The sequence below is a fragment of the Toxoplasma gondii genome, chromosome X, assembly GCF_000006565.2.
Source record: "Toxoplasma gondii ME49 chromosome X, whole genome shotgun sequence".
NCBI lineage: Eukaryota > Apicomplexa > Conoidasida > Eucoccidiorida > Sarcocystidae > Toxoplasma > Toxoplasma gondii.
The window spans coordinates 3,202,321-3,224,591 of NC_031478.1; the positions used below are offsets into that span (position 1 = coordinate 3,202,321).

General features: G+C 56.4%; 2 protein-coding genes across 2 annotated transcripts; both read left to right on the plus strand.

Moving 5' to 3' along the window:
• The first annotated feature begins 1,679 nt into the window (after positions 1-1,679).
• Positions 1,680-10,837, plus strand: AP2X3 (AP2 domain transcription factor AP2X-3). Its single transcript, XM_002366067.2, has 4 exons — positions 1,680-6,174; positions 6,428-6,496; positions 6,734-6,837; positions 7,206-10,837. Exons 1-4 carry the CDS (start codon positions 2,893-2,895, stop codon positions 9,508-9,510), a joined length of 5,760 nt encoding a protein of 1,919 aa, XP_002366108.1. The 5' UTR covers positions 1,680-2,892; the 3' UTR covers positions 9,511-10,837.
• Positions 10,838-13,832: 2,995 nt separating this feature from the next.
• TGME49_224220 (serine/threonine-protein phosphatase PP2A catalytic subunit) lies at positions 13,833-21,272 on the plus strand. The gene is made up of 9 exons (XM_002366066.2): positions 13,833-15,889; positions 16,112-16,223; positions 16,715-16,806; positions 16,959-17,088; positions 17,351-17,462; positions 17,878-17,975; positions 18,267-18,355; positions 18,686-18,804; positions 19,359-21,272. Exons 1-9 carry the CDS (start codon positions 15,674-15,676, stop codon positions 19,432-19,434), a joined length of 1,044 nt encoding a protein of 347 aa, XP_002366107.1. The 5' UTR covers positions 13,833-15,673; the 3' UTR covers positions 19,435-21,272.
• Positions 21,273-22,271: the final 999 nt, after the last annotated feature.

The window sequence follows — 22,271 nt, forward strand, 5'->3', positions numbered from 1 at the left end:
CGTTGGAGAACTGGGATTGCCCTCAGTCTCGTTATCAAGAGGTTTCTGGACTTCGCGGTTTCATTTTCCGCGTGTAAATCGCTGTAAACGTCGCATTTCGATAAGGCCCTTCGCAGTTCCGTAACAAAGGACGCGGGGGCGTGTTTGGCCGCCGGGGCACCCTTGCGAGACGAGCGTTAAAGAACGATGGTAACCAGCACGTCACTTCACCCGTGTCACGGGAGAAGGAAGTTCCTCAGATTTTCCCACCCGCCGAGTATCGTCACCGTCTGAGTGCGCCCGCATCGACCTATTGTTGCGGTTGCAGGCTCTCAGCTCACAAGTACGCAGCCTTGCGAGATCCGGTCTCTTCCTCCGCTTGAGAGACGACTGCCCCGTTGAAAGTTCCTCCGCCCGATGAGCGCCTAGCCGCGCGCTGAGGGGCCTGGGGTTCGTGTCCCCTTCGCGGTCGCGCGAGCGCTTCGTGTCAACTTAGTTCCCTCGTCTTCCCGAAGTCGAATGCGCTAAGAAGTCGGGCGTTTTCGGTTGCGTCCGAACGCATCCTTTGCGTTGTATTCCCAGAGCTCCGTTCTCCGGCAGGCTTGTTTCTCCTCCACACGGTTCCAGCCGTTTCTGTGACACCTGCAGCATTGCTGGAAGCGCGGCGTATAGTGTCCTGGAGTGCTAGTTGTGAACTGGGGCACCCGACCCCAAGTGACAATTCCGTGCGCTGGCGAGTGAGAGACCCCTTTTCCGCAAGTAGAGTTGGATGTAGCTCTCAGGCGAATCGAGAATTTCGCGGAATTCGCCTCAAGTGCGACCCTTTCCGCTCCCGACAGGACGGGTGCGAGAGAGAGACTATTGGGGACCCCGACCTGCAGAGCTGCGCGCTCGGCGCTGCCGCCATCAATCTAGCACGACCAAGGTACAGCTGAACGGGCAAACGGCGCCGGTATTTTCGCAGAAAACAACGCTTTTCCTGTATCTACCACATCCGAGGCAGAGGGTATGCATGCAGCGATTCTGGCTTGCAAATCTTCCCGCTTTTGGGGGCTTTCTCCCCAGGGGTACTCGCGGCTGCCTGTGGGCGTGTGACCTCGCCCGGGAACAAGAGGCTGCAACGCCCGTTCTGCTGCGTCCCGGATCCGCGCTTGGTTTACCTCGCGGTAGAGCGTTTGCTGTTTGGCGGCAAACTCCTGACTCGCTCGCCTCCCTTTCTTTTGCGTCCTCTGAATGTCGAAAAGCCAACAACAACAGTAAGGGACGACGCCCATCGCGAACTCTCATTGAGTCGGGTCCCGCAGACAGACTACGGTGACCGACGCTGGGAAGCGGACCAGAAAGTTTGGGAGTGTATATGAGTCGCAGGGTTGCCCGTTTCCGCGCAGTTTCGCAAGCATCTGCTACGCTCGGCATTTCTTTGTTTGTGGGAAACCCCGCATGTTCTCATCTGTGCTTAGTACCGTTTTTCCGTCCGTTCTTTCTGCATTTTTCCCGCGCTCCCCGACGCACGCGCAGGTGACAGTGCGCCTTGTCTCCCCGCGATTTTCTCAAGTTGTTACAGCAGGCTACGCTCTCTCTGCTTTCAAAGGAATTTCGCTTCTCCGCCGTTGCAGCCCGTCTCTAATGAAGAAAAATTTTCCACCTGACTACCGCTTGTTACCGAGGGTCTCAAACCTGAGCTTTTCCAACCCTTGAATGGATTTTCCGCCGTCTCTCCACTTCGCTTTTAATCGCTTGGCACCCTCTGTGGTTGATACCGTCGCTTTTCGTTAAAACCCAGTCTTCCTTTCACGCGGCCATCTTCTACGCTGGCGTTCGTTTTTCCTAGTGACTTGGCCAGCAAGTTTTCCTCGCCGTCCTGTACACATTACGCGCACTTGTGCGCGGCATCGTGGCGGCTGACGTTTCGGACTCGTCAACTCGAAGAGTCTTGTGGGCGGAGCAACATCGATTTCGCTGCCAACCGCTGGAGTGGTGGACTCCGGTATCCTACCACATCAAGGTCGTTTCCAATCGGTCATGTTTAACGCACAGTCTACGGCCTTGGAGTATCCCTCGTACTGATAGCCCGCTTCTGAGTCTGGACTGAACCGAGAGGCGCACTGCCTTGTTGTTTTCTGTACACACGAACCCGTTTCCGTAGCGAACCTGCATGTTGCCCGCCTCACAGCACGACGGGAAACGCGCGGCAGAGTTGTTAGCTGTCGCGAGCGAAATTCGCGCGCATTTTTTCACTGGAAGCGGCTGTGCGCCGTCGCTGGCGGGCCACGAGCGAATTTGAGGAATGGCCCAGGCAAATATGTATCTGTTTGTGTGGCAACGCGCCCGTTTTGTCAGCAGCTGCATCGCAAGCGAAATCGGTGTCGATGGTACAGTTCTAAGCGCCTTTTGCTGTCCGCCAGTCCCGAAAACACACGCTACATACGCACTCACGCTTTGGCTCTTTTTGCGAACGCTTTTCGTTTCGCGGCCTCTTCCTCGTGTTTGCGATGCACACCGGATCCGGCAGTCGTGTCTCGGTGGCTCGTTTTTTTAGGAAGGGTTGCGATCAGCTGCTTTGACGGACTCAGGTTTCAGCACTTGTGCAGGGGCGGCTGCTGCCTTGATCGACGAGATTTTCGCCAACTCGACAGAGCGAGAAAGACACCCACGCAGGCTCCACACCCGGCCCCAAGCGACCCCGCAGTCGCTGCAGGAGACTGCGTAGAGCGCTTCCTAACAGCTTCTGTGTGACCGCTTGACGGCGCGCGTCGCTGCAGGTTTGGGAGCCTCGTGTTTGCGGGAGTTCGCCGACCAGTTCCCTGCGTCCCGCTCCGCTTCGAGCCACTGAGAAACGCCAGCGCCTCAGGAGTGAGGCGATGCGCTGCGTTCCAGCGCAGCCCAAAAATAACTGGCTCTTGTCTGGAGATAATGGAGCTCCCGGATCAGGCCGCCTACGGCCGTCAACTCGCGAAGCGCCGGCGCCTCTCCGCGTCTGAAGAAGAAGCCACCTTGGCGTCGAAAAACGATGGGAAGGAAGGCCTGCAAGAACCTGCAGGCGCCACTGCCGGACACTTGCTTCCAGCCGAAGAGCCTGGACAGTACACTCCCGAGCACACGGAGGGGAGACGAGAGTTTCGCAGGCACCCCGTCGTCTTGCCTGGAGGCGGCAGGAAGGCCGCGTCCTACGGCCTGATCGCAGTTGGCGGCGGAGACTCTCTGCGGGCGTCGCGCCGAACGCGGTCGTCGGCGTCGATAGAGACTTCCGCGGAGGAAAAGGAGACGTACACGTCGCCGGAGCTCGGCCCCGGAGCCTCTTGGAGTGTCTCTACGGTCAAGGGCTCAAAGGGGCGAAGCGACGAGGAGGGCCGCGCCGGGAAGCGAGCCGGTGCCTGTGCGGCGCGAGACTCTGCTGCAGGCTCCCGGACGCTGGCGCAGGCGCACCGAGGCGCCGACGAGGAACGGATGCCGCCTCACAGCCCCGCCAGAGACGGAAGCCACCAGGTGTGCTGGGATAGTGACGCGCTGCCCTCGCCGTACGACTTGGGGCTCTCCGAAGCAGACGACGAGGAGGTCTCACCCCAGAAAGAGGCTCTGGCTGAGAAAAACGGCCTCGTCCTTTTCGCGGAACAGTCGCTCCAAGGCGTAGGCCTAGCGACTCTCACTGTGCCTTCCGGCGCTACCTCCAGCAAGGGCGCCTTCTCCGCGGGATCGCCGTTCTTGCCGGGCTCCGGCACGACCGCATCGCCCCGTTCTCCGGTCCCGAGGGGCGACAAGAGCCTGGGCGACGGCTCGGTAGGTAGCGATGATGTTTCCGCAAAGGCCAGCCCCCACGCCCACCACAACGTCACTGCAGGCGCCGACGCGAGTCAGAGCTCTGAAGACGCGTTTTTTCCAGCGGCTCCTCCGGGGGGGGTCCCCGGCACGTTGACGGTCGAAGACCTCCTCACGATGCCCGAGCGACGCCAGGATCCCGAAGCGGAGAAGGCCGCAAAGACAGACTTCGACTGCCTTGCTGCCCTGATTCAAGACGCTCTCGGAGAAGCTGGCGGCGCGGCTGGGCGCGTGGCTCCGAAGCGCAGATGCCGGACGCTTGGCGCGGGCTTCAACCCCACGCACTCTGCGCGCCCTGGCTCGGGATCTGTGGCGGGTCTCGAGGCCCCCGGGGCCTTGGGCAGAGAGTTGGATGCGCTTGTAGCCGGAGGTTCACCCGAGGAGAGCCGCGCAGATCTCGAACCGGACGGCCAGGCCGCGGGCGCCAGTTGGCAAGAGTCGCTTCACCTCCAGTACGACACACGTAACGGCGGCACCTACGAAGAAGACCTCGACAGCGCCTCGCTTTCGTTTCTTCTCGGCCACTCCGAAGGCTCTGAGAAAGGCCCCGCGCTGTCGGCGTCTGCAGGCGCCTCGACGGCTGCTTCTGTTTCCTCCTTTTTTCCTTCTGAGGCCGCGTGTGGCGTCTACGCGCCTGGACAGCACGGGCGACCTACGCAGAGCCAAGACCCTGCGAAGGAACGCCAGCGGCGCCTTGCACGAGATCGAGAGACGCTGAATCTCTCTGCCCAGATCGCGGCGCGGTTCAAGAGCTGTCGTACCGAAGACGTCATGCGCCTCTTTCGCCGCTACCTCGCCGTCAGCTCCCGCCAGGTGCGCGACCCCGCGACTCTGGAGCGCGTCGTCGCTGCTTGTTGCTACATCTCGTCTCGCCAGGCGATGGATGGCCTCTCGCTGTCGGACATTTGCCACGAAATGGATGCGAGCAACGGCCAAGACTTGTTCGCAGCGGGGTGCGAGGCGCGAGGGAAGAAGCTCGCAGACGGCGAAGGCATGGGGCGGGGCGAGAGTGATCGAGAGCGGGCGGGCGGCGCGCATGCGTCGATGCGCTGCAAGAGCTTGGGCAAGTGGGTGGTGAGGATTTGTCGAAAGCTCCAACTGCAGGCGCTTCCAGACAAGGACGACGACCCCGAAGAGCGAGCGAATCGCGTCCTGGCGCGTGTGAAGCAGCTCCTCATCGCGAAGATGGAAGAGGAAGAACAGCGAAGGCCGCAATTGGTCAACGCGTTCGTCCGGGCGACGCAGAGTGCTGTGGAGAAGCAGCGACTCAAGGCCGAGGGCGATCGAAGCGAGGCAGATTCTCTCGCGTCTCTGGAGTCCCTCCTCGGCGACGAAGCCCGGAGAGCTGACGCTCGTGCCGACGCAGAAGCCAGGCGCCAGACCCCCGCGGAGGCCCAACTCGGGGACTTCCTTGACGGACACCAGGGGGGCGAAAAGACTGGGCGAGTGTCTAGCGCAAGGATCAACGGCCGCGCCGCCGAGGCCTCGCCCGCACCGCCTGCTCCCCAAGGCTCAACTGCTCCGGCGGACTCGACGCCTGCCGCTGGAAGCGAAGAGAGACAGGCTCTGAACGCGATCGAGGAACTGCTCGCGCAAGTGACCGGAGGCTCCAATCTTGACTGCTTTGGGAGCGCCACTCTCGCCGCCGTTGATTCAGATCTGGCCTCCGGGACCTCCCATGTAGACAGAGAGTCTTGCGCCCGTCTCAGACGCCTAGACAAGAGTGGAAGAGACGCCTTCGCCGCCGATGCTGACGGCCCAGAGAGGCCGACCGAAAACGAAGTCGAACCGGAGGCAAGGCCCGGGGCCGCTGGCGTCTTGGCCGAGGATGTAGACGAGGCCTCAATGGCTTTGACGCCTAACCCAGACGATCGTTCGAGCAGTGCATCTGGAGATGCGGCAGAGCCGGTAGCGAGCATCCGGCTGGAGCAGCGCGAAGAGAAGAACGGAGACGCTTCTGGACTCAGCTTAGACATCTGTCCCTCGCTGTTTGACCCCGTGGACATGCCCGCCCTGTCCGCCTCGTCAGAAGGCGACTCGGGCGACTCTTCGCCGTTCTCGCCGATCCTCACTTCTCTTCTCTCCGCGTCGCTGCCGCCTTCCGAGACGCTCGCCCAGGCAAAAGACATGCAACCGGCGGCGCGTCTGCAGCTGCAGCGATTCACATGGCTGCAAAAGATGCGCGCAGAGGCTCTGGAGAAACTGAAGAAGGAGAAGGAGGCTGTCTTTCGCGGGTTGGTTCTCCTTCAGCGCATCCTGCAACTCTTCTACGACGTCAAGCAGGGCGAGAGCGACGGAGAGCGAGAAGACGGCGAGGATGGGGAAGGCAAAAAGCGACAGAAAGGATGGACCGAAGAAGATCCTCTAGACAAACGCTGGGTAAGGAAGCTGAAGAGTCGTTTTTCCTCCAGGAAGGCTGCGTCGTTCACGGGGTTGCTGTGTCGGCTGCCTCTTCGCTACTCGAGTGCAATGCATGTGATCTGTGCCCAACGTTGGCTCGGACTTCGCTCCTCTCGACGATATGGCGTCCTTTCCGTTTTTTGATCATTTTTTTGTGTGGCTCTTGCGTTTTTCCCCCCTTCTCGCGGCCTGCTTTCTCATTCTGTCTCTGTTCGCTGCCGTGTGTCTCCAGCGCGCTCGCGGTCGTTGCGACGCTGTCTCCTTGGCTTCTCTCATCATCATCGTCTTCAAGTGGATGCAGGTGAGATAGGAATATGCTGCGTCGAGACAGACGCGCTTGCACTTTTCTCGAACGCGCTTCTCCCCGTACTCCTGGCCTCACACGACATGTCTCTCTCCATGTATTTATATGCGTAGAGGGTCTGCGCATGCGGGCGCGATATATGTCTTTCTCTGTGCCTGTGCCTCGTGACGTGGTTGGCCATTGCATGCAAAGGCGCTCGTGGAGACGGTGGTGGCTCTTTGTTTGTTTGCCCAGATCCCCATCCCTCAGCGCATTGCTTTGGACGCTCTTCACGTCGACCGCAAGAGCGTGTACAAGCGTCGCCTGGAACAGATGCACATTCTGAAGACCCTGTTCGGGTGAGAGAACGCGGCCCTCAATAGTCGCCTTGTGACAGCAAAGGGAACGACAGCTCCACAGTTGTGCTCCACTCGCCCTCTATGCCTCCGCGTCAATGTACAGACATACATGTACCAATGTATACATGTTCTTCCTCGTGATCAACCGCCGTATCCTTAACCACACACCATTCATGTAACGGTCTATGCATACCAATAGGCATATAAATATATATATATATACCTATATATATACATGTCCAGTCACAGGTGTATACGCATCTTTTTAGGTGGGTTTGACTGGTGGTTGTGTAGCGCTCTCAGACGCGGAGGACCTTCGCACGAACTGTTCAGTTTCGCTGTCGTGAATCGTTTCCCTGTTTGTCCAGACACCTCCGGGGCATGGTGGAGAAGAAGGACGGGTCTTCGAGTTCGGCGCTCGCGGAGGAGCTGAAGGCTTCTCTGCCCCCGCACTTGGCTTCTCTGCTTCAGCAGGTGGTTGGGAACCCAGCGACGATGCAGCGGCTCCTGGCCCTGGCAGACGAGGAAGAAGAGCTAGGAAATTTTATTTCCTCTCAGTCTCTGGGTTCGGACGGCGAGTCAGGGAAGGCCTCCGCAGGACTCGGAGGGGTCCCGCCACCTGCGGCCGCGGCTTCACCCACACCTGTTAAGACATCGCAGGCTTCCTTCCACCCCCAGGCGCCTGCCGCGTCGTCGCCAGAGAGCTCTGCTCCTTCTGTGGCTGTGGAGCCTGAACAAGACGCCGCCTCGTCTTCATTCTTGGCGGCGATTCTGGCGGAGGTCGCGGCGGAGAGGGAGGTGGGGGCTGTGAAGACCCGAGGGCCTGGCGACGCTGAAAGAACCGCTGCGGAGCTCGGCTTTCAGACTCGGAAGAAGAGAAGAGTGTCTGAGTTGAACGCTCAGCGATCACCAGACAATGGCCTCGGCTCCGATCTCTACGACGAAGACCGCGAGGCGAGCAGCGCGGTTCCGGTGGCCTCTCCCCTCGCGAATCTCTGCTCCTCGCTCTCTTCGTCGTCTCACAGGAATCCCTCTGAGATGGCAGCGGTCGCGAGTGTGGCGCCTTCGCCTCGAGCTGCGAGGCACCCGCGCGCGCCTGATGAGATGACTTTGCAGGGTCTAGCAGTCGGAAAGGATGCAGGGACCCCACGACAGGCCGGGGGCTATGCGGGGACATTCTTGCCCGGGGACGGCGACCGAGTGTCGGAGGGCGAGGACGGGAGAAGCGAGAGAGTTCGAGCGCGGTTTCTGGCAGAACGAGGCTCTATGGACGCTTCCTCGTCCTTCGCGCTGGGGTTCAGTCTCGCCGAGGCGCTCCTGCGTCACGGCTTCTGTCTCCCCTCGCCCTCAGACCCCCCCGCAGGCCTCGCCGACGCGCAGTTCGCTACTGGCGACCTGCTGCGGGACGGTGGGTCTTCTTCGGGAGAGAGAGCTCTGCGCATGCAACCTGAAGGCTTCTCGGCTACTCGCGGGAGCCGCCCCGCCGTAGCTCCAGGCCCCGCGGGTTTCGGAATACAGGCCGAGGCCGAGCACGAAGGTCGAGGCGATGTCAACTCGACCGACGTCATCTTCAGCAACCGCGCGACAAGAGACATCATCGCGAGTTTCTTGGCGAGCGCAAGTACTGAAGGCCACCCGGGGACTGCGTCGCTGACGGGGCGAGGCCTGGAGGACGGTCGGAGTCCGCGACTCCGCGGGCCTCTCGCCGCCGTCCCCAAGGCCGTTTCGCAGGCCGACCGCGGTCCCGGTCGCTTCAACCGCGGAGCGAGCGGCTCCTGTCGGCAACCGTCCTCGCGCTCCCCGCCTCTTCCGGTCTCGCCGTACCGGGGCAGGACCGGAGACTCCAGTCGGCAGCGCCCGCTGTCGCCGTCGTCGCTCTTCGCAGCTGCAGCCAGCATGGCTGGGGTCCTTCCAGGGCCGCTTCCAAGCTCGCGGTCTGCGGGCTCCAGCGCCCTGTCGCCGGGAGTCGAGCGTTCGCCCCGAGAGCGCGTGGCGGCGCAGGCACTCGAAGCGACTCGTCGTGGCGACGTCGATGACAGGAGTCTCCATCCCTCGTCTTCGGTGTCTGCGGTTCGGTCTCTCCTGCCAGCGGAGCCGGCGCTCGGTGGGGCGTCACCCTTCGCTTCCTCCGCGTTGGCGATGGGTCTTCCAGAGGCAGGGGCGTCTCAGGCAGGCGCGGACGCTCCGCTGGCCTCCCCTTCGATTGCTCTCGCGACGGTCGCCCACCTGAAAGCCGCGGAGAAAGCTCTTCTGGATTCGGTTCCCGATTCGGCTCGCGTCGTCTCCCTCCAGTTCGAGCGCACCCAGCAACGGTGGGTCTGCAAGTGGCAGCGCCACAAACCTGCGGGGGCGCCTGCGAATCGCAAGGAGCCTTGGCATCGTCGGTGCTTCTCCGTCATCAAGTACGGCTACGAGGGAGCACATGCACTCGCTGCGGCGGTCGCGAAGAAACTCCGGGACGGACGCCGCGCTCTGCTGCAGAAGCAGCGACGCTTGGAGGAGGAGGGCCTTGCGGAGGCGGAAGAGGCGCCGAGAGATGAGGAAGAAGTCGGAGACGCAGAGGACGAGGAGCCTCTCGGCGCGGCTGAGGAGGCCGAGGAGACCGTGAGCCCGCGCGTGGACGCTGGCGGAGACAGGAGCGCGAGCGGAAGCGCCGAGGCAGGGAAACAGTGACTTTTCGATATTCTTGGACTCCGAGGAAAGTGGAGAAAGAGACTGCGCCCCGGTACAGGGGCAGACAAGTAGAGGAAACGCGCTTTTAGACAACAACTGGCGAGATGGAAGAGACAGAGAGAAGTCAAGGGGGGAAGCGGGAAGAAAAAACGGAGGATAGGTGCCGAGCAAATGCAGATGGTTGGGCGTGAGGAGGCCGCGGCTGGAGAAAGGGGGAGACAGCAACGGATGTTGCTGTTGTTCTCTCGGGACAGCGAAGAGCAGACAGAAGCCTAGATGTCGATAGCCGGAAACCGAGCTGAAGTGCAAGAATTGTCTCCGACATGAGACGAGAAAATGGGGAACACATCCAAAGTGCATGTTCGCGTCACCACGTCGATTTTCAGAGTCCTGAGAACCCCTAGGGTTGCTTTTATTTTTCCCCCTAGAGCCGCAATGTGGACTTCGGGGGAAAAACGTTTTAGGGGAGACAGGAAAAACTTCTGCTCTTCAGCGAAGGCGGTCAAGAGCGTGTCACGGAAACAGAAGTTAGTTCGCGTTTGGAGGGAGACCGACCTGCCTTCTCGTTCTATCTTGTGTAGCGGAATGGAGCTGCGAACTCATTTGGAGAATTCGTCCACTCTGTCTGCGCGACTGGGGGTACAGTCACAAGCATGCACAAATGGGCATGCTGATAAGTATCCATTCCTGTGGCTTTAGACTTTATCAGACTGTCCGCGTCCGTCCACCGTGTGCACCGCACCGAGAGGCGACGCGCTGTGTCGGCGTAACCACCGGGGTGTTTACCAGTGCTTCTGCATCTACATATATAAATATATATATATATATATAAATCTTATTTGCATTTAGATGCATGCATCGCTTGTGAATTTGTCCCGATTGGAAGGGGTGTCGTGCACGCAAAACGTCCTAGTGTGGACAAGGAAAACGTGACTAGGCGTTGTTCCACTGAATTGCGCCCGGGAGTTCTGACCACATTCAGTTGGTACACTGCAATGCTTAGGGGCAGGGGAAGCAGCGTTTTGTGGGGGCCGTCGTCTTGTTTGTAGACAGTGTTTCGTTCATGTAAGGCTGGCGGACGCCTTCAATCGGCTTGTCAAGAATGGAGAAATGGCGGAAACGAAGGACGCAGCGCCTCTTAGGCGGACGGTAGCGTCTCGGCCTGTCCTATGTCTCACTTTGTTCTTTCAACCACGGCAACTCCGTGGAAAAACACCCTTTTTCGAAACGTCGAGTGTCCGTTGTCTGTCTGCAACTCTCCGTGGTGCCCCCACTGGGCCAGAACCAGTCAATCTATAATTCAGTGCGTTCCGAAGGGTCGCGTCCACCACTTACCCCGCGGGAAAGTCCTCTCACACGCTAACAACTACTTCCAGTTTCATTGCGGTACTTTCCGGACATCGAACGCACAGTTGCAGGTAGAGGTCTTTACGTGGGCATGTGGCGATAAGCATGTAAATGTGCAAATCTATAAATATTTCTACAAAACCGCTGGGAGAACTGCGTTGGCGGACCTGAGCTGGCCTGCCGGCGTGACATCGTTTGCCAACAGTTTCAGGCCCTTCTGGAAATGCGTAATGCAAATGCCGTTGCCTTTAGGTTCAGAGCAACTTCGACTTCCAAAGATTCTCTCGCTGGAAATTTGACAACACCTTGCGTTCTTTTGAACGCTAACTTACTACAGCGCATGGGGGACATGAAAAGTCTTGTAACTCCGCCAAAACGACAGTCGCATGTCCTACACGTCTTCCCCATCACCTAATCCTGGCTAGCGAGGTTGACTGTAACTGACAACACCCACTGCCACACAGTCGACAGAAAAGCGTAGATAGTTCAAGAACTCCGACAGGGGATGTGGAAGTGTCTGTGAAACTTTCGCTTGGAAATATTCAGTTACCAACACACTGATGGGCACAAACGACGATTTGCGTTTGAAGAAAATGTAAATGTCCAGCTGACAACAATGCCTCTGGCGGGCAACAACTTTACGGAAGGAACTCGATTCATGACGGTGAATCCTGAAGTAAAACAAGCCTGTCGGGTACTCCTAACTGCAAGTGCACATACGCACCGGTACGCTAGCATTTTAACACATTTGTATAGACGTGTATTATTCAAATGAATGAACGTTCTAGATTGCGGGGGTTCAGACTGACCGCGTCGTTCGGTGAGGGGTGAGAAGGGAACAGCGTCTGCCGTTTCACAAAGAACAGTGTGCAGTCTGGAGAGTTCTTGACTCTGCTGTTTGGTAGCCAGGGACAACAGGATCTCTGAAAAATGGCCATAAAGGAGGGCGGGTCACATGGTCTAACGACTCGTTGGCTCTTGAAGAAAGGTCCTATCCAGTGGCATTACTTGGCAGGTCCACAGTAGACCTGCAGATTTTTCTTAACGGAGAGTGTCAGGATCCGTCTCAAACTGTTCCTTCGCAGGGGAACGTGAGTATCCGACACAATCATGTGTTTCCAGCAGGCGCGTAAGGCTCTTGTGCGCTCTGCCACTTGGCTGGACAACAGTCTCGGTTGAACTCTGCGCTCTTATAGTAACAAGACAAGCCGGACTGTGACACTGAAAGAGACAGACGATGTCACTCGTCCGCAGCTGTTACCGCAGGCGAGACAGACGTGACAAACATCCAGCGACCTGTTTGATTTCTCACCCTTCGACAGAGATGCTTCTTTTTTGCATGACACGGTTCTTCTGTGTTCTGTACGCAAGTTCGCAACGTCGTCTGGGCGTTCCCAGCCCTCCGTCAGCGACTTCTGCGTAAAGACTGTTGATAAGATCCAACCACGCTTGAGAATACATGGTGTTTCTCGGGTGAGTCGACACGGAAAGATGCAAACTGTGTTAAAGCACGCCTGGCTTCCCTTGACGGTTGGGACGAAGCAGACGACTTTTTCTATCCTGTTCTCGGTCCTGCAGCTGGGTTTCGACGCCCAGAGGACTGCAGAGTGTGGAGCTTCACACCCACCCACAAAAGTGCCTCTGTCTTGTGTAGCAGTGAAATGAGAAGTGATCGATTTCTTTCTGCGAGAAAACTACAGCCTCCAAGAATTCACAACTACAGACCGGATGCACAAGTCCGACACTTTCAGCTGTAGTAAAACGTCCACTAGGATGGTGTTGAGCCGTCACGAAGCGCTCGGTTGCCTGTATTTCTTACAGATGGCGTCCTTGTCACTGAGATGTAATAAGCATGTCCGTGTGTGGATGCTGACTTTTCTGTTCGGGCATGGCAGCTGATCGTCCCTGCAGGCCACATTCTTTTGCGTTGTTGCCTCTCAATCTGAGGGATAACGGTTCGGGAGTCCAGATTGCCCTAATCGTCCTTATTATGCTAAGTGATGGTGTTCAGTTGGTTCTGTTGGTACAGCAATCGTCATCTTGACTATGCCCTGCTATTTCCACCATAGAAAACTTCGATCCGGTATGCACACACCTTGAAGATTCGACCTCGTCGCCGACCTTTCCCCTGCGGCTGAAGCGGACGCAAAGTATGGATACCGCTTTTAAAGTTGTCGTTCGCTCTCATGTGTCATGAGCCCCCTCCACAGCTAGATCGTTCTCAGAGTTTTGCCGTTTCCAGAGTGTGTACTTCAATCTGAAAGTACACAATCTGGCCAGGAACTTTCTGTTCTGTCACAAGCAACGAGTCCTTTTGTGCTCCAGTAGACACGCAAATGGGATCAGATGCCCCTGTCGACTTGACTGTAAACAATGGAGGCGCGGTCCTGGAAAGATTCACTGCATGCATTCAGCACCGAAGGAGAGGCGATTTTATGCATTTCACCAGAGAGTCCTCTTCCCTTCCACCTGCCCGTGTCATCATTCCTTTTCGTCTTGCTGGCTGTTGACCGATCTCTCTCTTTTATTCACCTGAAGGTCCTCAGTGCAGGAGGTTCGAGCAACGGCCTTCTCAACTACCCTCCTGTTCGACGAAGCAGTTCTGTTTGAAAAGGCACTTCACAAGGCTTGGATTCACAAAACGCCGACGCAAACACGGCGAATGTGGCCAGCAGAGGAGTCGCTGCTGTTCACTGCGTCGGCAACGATAGAAAATTCCTCCCCCCTCCTAAGGCAGAGCACCTCCGTGGTTTTCGCGAGTCGTTTTTCTTCGGCACCGGTCGCCCTTCTCCGTTCTGCACTTTCCACTGGCACACAGAGCACCTGGAAACGCATAAACTGGAGAGAGCGACAGCGACAGCGCGCTTCTTTCTTTCTCCGCAAGTGAAAATCTTTTCTCGCGCTGTGTCTCACACCGCGCGCGATGTGCGCAGCCGCGGCCTGATCAGCGTTTTCTCTCTCTGATTCTTCCTTCCCTGTTTTTCTGTTGCTTTCTCTCTGGGTCCTGGGTCTTTTGGTTGGAGGCTTTCTTCAGCAACGCCCTCTCAATGCAGGAGAGCGCATGTAAAAGCGCCAAGATAGCGCCGCTTCCCGTCGGAACGAAGCCGACGAGTCGCTGCCCGACGACTGTCCGTAGTTTCCCTTTCTCCCCTTCGTTTCCCCGGTTCTTTTCCCCGGAAAACTCCGCTTTCTCCCCTTGACTTTTCTCAGAAGAACTCCGGAGTCCGCATGCGGCGCCCACGATCAGTCCCTGAATCCTACACCCTGGGGAACCGGTTTCGGAGCTCCCTGTCGGGGTGACACACACACTGCTTGTTTTCTCTTCTCTCCTTTCTCCCTGCTCGAAACTCTCTCTGTAATCCGCAAAGCAGAACGCAGACCCTTTTCGATTCTCGTAAGAGTCCTCTGCTTCTGCCCCTTCCTTGCCTCCGCGCGCTCGCAGCAAGCGCCCTCTGGCGGCTTCGTCTCCTTTTTGCTGCGCATCGCTGACGTCTTCTCCCTCCTCCCGCGGTCCAGTTCGCCTTCGCGGCCGACGCGTCTCACGCGTCTCTTCGGCAATCGACAGAAACACCGCGACTCTGTTGGAGGCTCTGGCCGCGACTCTGTTGGAGGCTCTGGCCGCAGCTTCCTGGCGTCTCGCTTCTCTACTTGCTTTCCAGCCGACAGGCACACAGACGCAGCCGTTTCTGTGGAAGGAGGGCGTTGCTCCGGCTGCGTCCAGGGTGCTGACATCTACAGACGGATCTGTTTCGGAGCATCAAGGCTTTCCGGGCGTTCTCGAACCTGTCGGCCGGTGCTCAGCAACCGTGTGGAGCGTATCGGGGGCTCTGTGGATCTGCTGACGGGAAGCTTCTTCAGGAGCCTCCCCAGTGCATGCGCGCCTCCATCCAAGTTTCCGTCTGACCTTTGCAACATTCGGGTGAGTCTCTAGGTCCTCAGGCTTGCATGCGAGAGAAATCGCATTCTCTCTGCTTCTGCTCTCCCTTGCGGAGGAACGCGCTGTCTCCGTTTTGTTTCTCTTCGTTGAAAGAAGGCGCTCGACTTCTGCGACGAGACGGCTTCTCTTCAGATCCCTGGAGACATCCGAAAAACGGATTCGCCCCTCCGCAGAATCGCGTCTCGGGTGCCTCGTCCTGCAACGCAGAGCGGAGAAACTTGGCGCGTTGGTCGGCGCTCTGTCGAGGACGATACCTGCCCAGACAGAGGCCAGGACAGCGAGCCGGTGACTGAGAAGACGTCTGCTCGAAAAATGCCGCCTTTGCGAACATGCGGCTTGTTTTTGTTTCTTGTGTCTTCGAGAAAGCCGATCTGTTCTCGCTCCCCTTCGCTCTCTCTCTCTTTCGCCATGACGCGCGTGTGCTGAGACTTCCTCGTCCTCACGCGGCTGCTCACCGTCCTGCGGGAGTCCTGAAAGGCGGACAAAGAGAGACTTCACTTCCTCGGTCTTCTTCTTCCCAGTCTGCTTGCCTGATTCGTCGGAAGCGGAGAAGCGGCGCTGAAGTCTGTTCTGCTCTCACCCCCGGGCGAGTCGCCACACCTTCTTCCAGCTTCTTCTGAAGCGTTTTTCTCGAGGAGAAAGACATCCTTGCGTCTCGACAGTCCTGACAACTTCTTGGAGAGGTCTGGCGAACAAGGACCTGCCATCCAGTCTCCCCTTTCTCCTCCCTCTCCGCGTCGCTGGTGTCTCTTCCTCTCCTGCCTCTCTTGCCTCTCTTGCCTCTCCTTTCTCTCGTACCTACTCTCGTACCTTATTCTCGCCTTCCTCTCCTTTTTCTTCCACACACTCTGCCGTTTCTCCTTTCTTGTCACCTCCGCAATGTCGGGTGCAACTCCAGGCGCTGTGGCAGCGCTGCAGCCTGCGAGCGCGGCGCCGGCGTTGTTCACGATTCCGGCAGATGTTGCGCCGTCGGACTTGCCTGACCATTACTTGGGGCAAGAAGAGTTGCGCGGCATCGACAAGCAAATGGAGAAGCTCTTCAAATGCGAAAAACTCGATGAAGAAGAAGTCCGCAGCCTCTGCGCCGTTTTGAAGGTAGCGCAGAACCACAACAACGCAGAGTGAACGGAAGTCGCTTCTCTCCCGCGCTCCCCACATCGCCTCTGCTTACCTCTCTCCATGCTCTTCTCTGTCGCCTTTTTCCTCCATCTCTTCTTGGCCTCCTGAGTCTCCTCTGTCTCCTCTCGATGTCACCGATCTCCTTTCTTTTTCTCGCCTTCTTTTCAGGTCTTTGTCGTCTTGGTTTTTCTGCTTCAGGACATTCTTGTGCAAGAGGCGAATGTGCAGCCCGTACGCACACCCGTGACTGTCGTCGGAGATATTCACGGACAGTTCCACGATCTCCTGGAAATCTTCAAATGCGCGGGCAGTGAGTTCTCGTCTTGTCTTTTGTCTTCGTTCGCCTTTCCCTCTCTTCGTCTTTGCTTTCTTTCCTTGTGTTTTTTGTGTTTCCCCGGGGGTCTCCAGCCGCCTGTCGCTGCGCCTCGGACCACAGCCTCGTTTCTTGTTTTTCCTTTCTTGTCGTACGCGCTTCTTCTTCTCTCTCCAGGCATCGCCTGAGTTCTCTCTCCTGTTCCTTCGCCGCGTTAGCTCGTCTTCTTTGCTTCGCCAGTCCTCGCCCTGTGTGCGTCGCCTTCGTTCGTCAGTGCTGCCTGCTTCTGCTTGCTGTCGCTCTGCGTTTTTCTGCTGTCGTTCCACGGCACCCACTCGCGGCCTTTCATCGGATTTCATTGCACTGTTTTCACTTGACAAGGCGAATCGTTTTCTCTGCGTCGGGGAAGGCCGCTCCTTTTTGCCGGGCAGTGGCTCATGTCCCCACTCTGTTTTTGTGGAATCTGGTTTTCTGCTTTTTCCCTTCAGCCTGTCCGTCTGTGAATTTCCTCTTCCTCGGCGACTACGTGGATCGAGGCCTGAACTCGGTCGAGTCCGTGAGCCTCGTCTTTCTCCTGAAGGTAAGAAAAAGGAGAACGCCTCCTCTTCGGACGTACATCGAAGAGAACAGAGGAAAGCCGAGCACGGAGCGGAACGAGAAAGAAGAGAGATGCGGAAGGCGAACAAGATCCGTGAAGACAACGTTGCGGCTTTCCTCATTTCTTACCGGCAGGTCCGATATCGACACAGAGTAACGCTGATCCGAGGCAATCATGAAAGTCGGCAAATCACTCAAGTGTATGGATTCTACGACGAGTGCCTGCGCAAATATGGAAACGCCAACGTCTGGAACTACTTCACTGGTAAGAGCGCGAACGTTTTCTTCTTCTTCTTCTTACCTGCCTGCTTCTCTTGCCCCCGCTCTGTCCTTCCTTCCACCTTCTCGCGGTTGTACAGGTTCAGCAAACGACGCGTCCTTCCCTGGACGCCGACGTCTGCATGTGATGCGTATCGAGTAGCTGCGTGAAGCGATTTCGCATGCATCTTTGTCTCCGTGTTTGGCGCGTTTATCCTTGCGTCTGTGGAGACCGGTGGAACTTGGCGAGTCTCGATTTTCTTCTTCAGATGTTTTCGACTACCTCCCCTTGAGCGCGCTAATTGAAGATCAAATTTTCTGTCCGCATGCGGGTTTGTCGCCCACCATCGAAACTCTTGACCATGTGCGTCTTCTCGAAAGGTGAGTTTTTCGGACTCTTTCTCGCTCCCCGCGGCGTCGCGTCTCCGTTGCTGACTTCCCTTCTTCCTCCGTGCTTTGACCTCCTCGGTCCTTTCTCCTTGCGTCTCCTTCTCTCGTTTCTCTCGTGGTGTTCGTCTTCTCTGGTTTCCTCCTTCTTCTACTCTTCTTCTCTGCCCCTGGCGCTTCCTCTTGCTCTCTCTCTCCGAGCTGCTCGCGTTTTCTCCGAGTCAGAGATGTTTGGGTGTGGAGTCGCGAGCGAAACGTCTCCACTTCGTCTCTTCAGTGGCTGCTGTGTCGCGTTTTTTGCGGCGTCGAAACGAAACGTCTTCCCCTTCTGGAGTCTCTGAATGCCGCCTGTTGCGCGCAGAAGAGTCTTTCCTTTTCCTTTCGTTTCTTCACTTTTTCGCGTCTTCAGATTCCAAGAAGTTCCACACGAAGGCCCGATGTGCGACCTACTCTGGTCAGACCCTGAGGAACAGATGCCTGGCTGGGGGATGTCTCCGCGCGGAGCAGGTGAGTTTTCTCTTTTCGGTTGTCTCCTTGTTCCTCTTTCTCTCCGCTCTCTTTTTCATTCCTCTTTCCCCTCCTTTCTTCTCTTCTCTCTGCGCCATTCTTCTGCCTTGCCTTTTCTTTCCACTCGCTCTTTTTCATTCCTCTCTCCCCTCCTTTCTTCTCTTCTCTCTGCGCCATTCTTCTGTCTTGCCTTCCCTCTCTCCGCCATTCCATCTTTCTTCTCCTCTCTCCGCCGTCAATCGTCGTTTCCGGTTCTTGCTTGCATGCGTCCTCCTCGTTCCTCTTGGCCAGGCTACACGTTTGGTCAAGATATCTCGGAGAAATTCAATCACGTCAACGGCTTGAAGCTGATCGCCAGAGCTCACCAGCTCATCATGGAGGTAAGTGTCTCAGTGTCTTGACCTGACATTTGTTTCATTTTTTTCAGTTCCTCGTCTCTCTGGTCCCTCATCGCTTTGCTCCTCTCACGCTCGTGGTCAACGTCGTTTTCTCTTCGTCGAGTTTTTCTCGCGTTTCTCGCCTCTCTCCGGTTCTCGGTGCCCTTGATCTGCAGTCTCACAGAGTGGCTGTCTTGTTCTTTCCTCGTTTCCTTCGCCGTTCTTCTGCCGCCTTCCTCTCCTCCCTCTCCTCTTTTGTTCCCTGTCTTGGTGCTTCGCTCGCTGCTGTTTCCTCGCGCTCACGTTTCCGCTTCTTTCTCCTTCGACCTTCAGGGATTTCAGTGGTCACAGGCGAACAACGTCGTCACCATTTTCTCTGCGCCGAACTATTGCTACCGCTGTGGCAACCAAGCTGCAATCATGAAGATCGACGAGCACATGAACTACACCTTGTAAGGGAAACTTCTCTCGACTTGTCTTCTTTGCTGATTCGCCTCAAGGAAACAACCTTCCGTTTGTCTACAGAGCATGCACTTCTTTGTCTCCACCTTCTCAAAACGCTTCTCAGGCTCACCTCGTCAGCCGACGTCTCCCTTTTGCGTCATCATCTTCTCTTCTAGAGAAGGGCATTCCTCGTCGCTGGCAGTTCCTGACCCCTCAGAAGTTCGCCTCTTGTGTCCTGTTCGATTTGGCGTCAGTCCTGCGTCTCTTTCCCTGGACTTCCTTCGAGATCTGCAGAGTTCTGCTCTCCCGCGACCCGGAGGAACTGTGGTCCTGGTTTACGTCCAGCGAAGCTTCGTTAGATCTGTGGATGCGTTAAAAACGTTTCTCGACTACCACCCCACACATATAGAGATAGATACGCACCTCCGCCCTGAAGGCGGCGACGAAGCTCGCGTGATGCATGAGACTCAACATTTGCGTCCTCTTCTTTTCTCTTCTTCGGCGCTTACGCCGTCGAGAAATCACCTCTGCTCTCTGTGTGTGCCTTGTTTTCTCGCCTCAGCATCCAGTTCAATCCGTCGCTTCTGCAAGCCTCGGGAGCAGACATGCAGAAACGAATTCCGGACTACTTCCTGTGAGGGGAGACCGACAAAACAAACGAAGGCTTGAGGAGGCCAGGACAAACGCTCCGTGGTTCTAGAAACACAGGCGAGAAGGATGCGAGGCGATGAGGAAGAATGCGAAGAAAAGAGAGAACGAGGCGAAGAGGGGAGAGCTAGAAGAAGAGGCGGACAGAATAAGAAGGGAGGAGGGGAGGAGAAGGAGATGATGGAGATGGTGAGAGGAACCAAGGAGGCAGAACAGCAGAGAACAGGAAGAGACGAGAGAAAGAGAAGAGACGGACGAAGAAGAGAGAAGAGGCCCTCGAAAGAGGAGTTTCTGGCAGAGTTCGAGAGCGGCGCCTTGCGTCGCCAAGGCATTTGCTGACAAAGAACCAAGAAGAACGCATCGAAGGACCAGAGGGAGGCTGTTGTTGTTTTGAAGGAGAAGAGAACGTGAAGAATCCAAGAGTCGCGAGAGTGTTCTCCACAGGGAAATCTGCAATTATTCAAGGCTGCTTCTGTGTTCAACTGCCCGGCGGAAACCGCCCCAGTCCATCGGAGGCAGAACCATCGATCTGTCGAGAGAGTTTCTATCGTTTTTTTCGCAGCTCTCTTTTTATGCGTTTGTCTCTGGGGAGGGCAAAAAAAGTCGGTGAACAGAACTACACTACTTATGCATATATACATGATCCTTGTCTGTGTGTTTGCATAATATATATATATAATTGTATTTATACGCATATGAATCTCTCTAGATACATGTTTGCATATATATATATATATATATATATATATATATATATATATATTCATATGCATTTGGGCAGGGCTGCACCGGCTGAAAGGAGACTGACTTCTGTGAATGGGTGAACGAGTCCTGAGTTCGGCTTCGACTCGATCGGTGGTTTAGCGTAGAAAGTGGAAGTTCCGTTTGTGGGTTCCGTTTGTGGGAGAGTGCAGTGACTGCGTCGCTTGTCTTTTGATTTCGTTTCGGGACTGAGAGAGAAAGGTTTCTTCTTTCGACCGTTGCGTTTCTTTCGCCGACGATAAGCCGAGTTGGACAAACGCAGTTGAACAATCCAGAGAGGAGAAAGCTCCACAAGTGGGGGGGGAGCTGCGGATGGCCTGGATGTTCAGGGAGAAGAAGCAGGAATCGTGGACAAGGTGCCTACAAAGAGACTGTGAAAAGAGAACAGGAAGACGACTAAGAAAAGAAGTCGAACGTGGAACTGAGGGAAAAGGAAAAGGTGATGGAGAGAAGGCGGAAAGAAGGGGAGTGAAAGAAGACTGTGGCAGAGAGACTGGGAGAAAGCGACCAAGAGGAGAAGAGAAAGAAAGAAGGTAGACTACCTTCTTGTCAGGTCTCTTGCTGTGCAAGAGAGTCCTGGACTTTGCCTTAAAAAGAGGCATTCTTGTTTCCTGTGCTGCGTTGTTCTTGTCTGTCACCTCCGTATTGTCTGGATAGGGCCAGAGAGCCTCTTCACATCTGCTGTCGTCTTTGTCTTTTCTTCTTGGTCTGCTCTCGACTGTCTCGTCTGTCGTTTTCACACCGCTGCTGTTCTTCCAACTTCCGCGTCGTTTTTTTTCTGGTTCTCTTTTCTCCGCTGCTTCTTTTTCCTTTTTCCTTGCGATTGCCAGCACACTGCCTTTCGTCCTTTCTCTTCGTTTTTTGCACTCTTTCTCTTTTTGGAGGCGGCCGTCCCCCCGGTCCCCGGGGCGTATCGGTCTGCCCGGCGCAAGTGAGAAAGGCTTTTCTGGGATACGAATTGTGTAAATATCGAATTCGCCGAACGCTTTCTCGCATTTCGCTTTGGACAATTGTTTAAAGGAATTGAACGATACCGTAAATCGAACCTCTGTTTGCCGCTGAAGGACGTCCAAACGCGAGAGAGTGGATGCACTGTGTTTTCAAACGGCTGCTCGTGTCGAGGCATGGTGCGCAACTCCCGCCCCGATTCTTTTTCGTATCTTCCATCTTTCTCGAGGCATTTCTTCACAGCTTAAACATCGCTTGCAGGTACTCGATTCAAACCAGCATACACTCGAAACACAGCGGCCACCGTCGCTCGAACCTGCTCTCGACCCCAGACGCTCTCGTCTCTTCTCCACTTCTCCCTCTATGCCTGTCTCACTGTTCCCCACCTCCCAGCAGAAAGACGTCTCAATTCGTCTGTGTCGCTGAAAAGAATTCATCGCGACTGGAAAGCTGGAACGGACTGAAGCCGAACCTGCCATTCGCGGGTGTCTTCACGCATGCCCGAAGTCGCTTCCACTCTTCTCGCTTTCAGTGGTTTTGGGACGTGGAACGTCTCGTTTCTGAAAACGGCAACCTGCGTTCCACACCAGGTGAAGCCAGTTCCGGTCGCTGGCGAAAGAATGGAACCGGTTTTGTCTGCTTGAAACTTCACTAGATGCGTCGCTCTCTGCAGTGCTCTACGCCGTAGGAGAGAATGCGCTTTCTACCGGCTGCCTTGTTGTTTCTCGGTGTGAGGGAGGGAGGGGGGATAGAATCCAGGTTTCCTCGTTCTGCCATGAACTCTTGGCTGCCCGCAGCGTTCTGGCATGTTTCGCTTCTCCCTAGCGGAACTCGCAGCTGATCTCCGCGCGTCCGCGTTCGAGACAGGAAGAGGGGAGGAAAGGCGAAGATGGGGAGAACGGGAACAGAGAGAAAAGAGAGAGAGGAGACTCCAGATGCGAGCGCGACGAGAGGAGAGAGAACACCCGCGTGACCAGGTGGAGAGACTCACGAAGAAGAAAGGCAAGAGGCGAGAGAGACAGCAAACGCGGAGCGCGGAGAGAAAGCAGAGCAAGATGTAAAAGATGAGCGAGAATGCGAAGCCGCAAGCGTGTGAACTCGAACGACACAGTCCGGC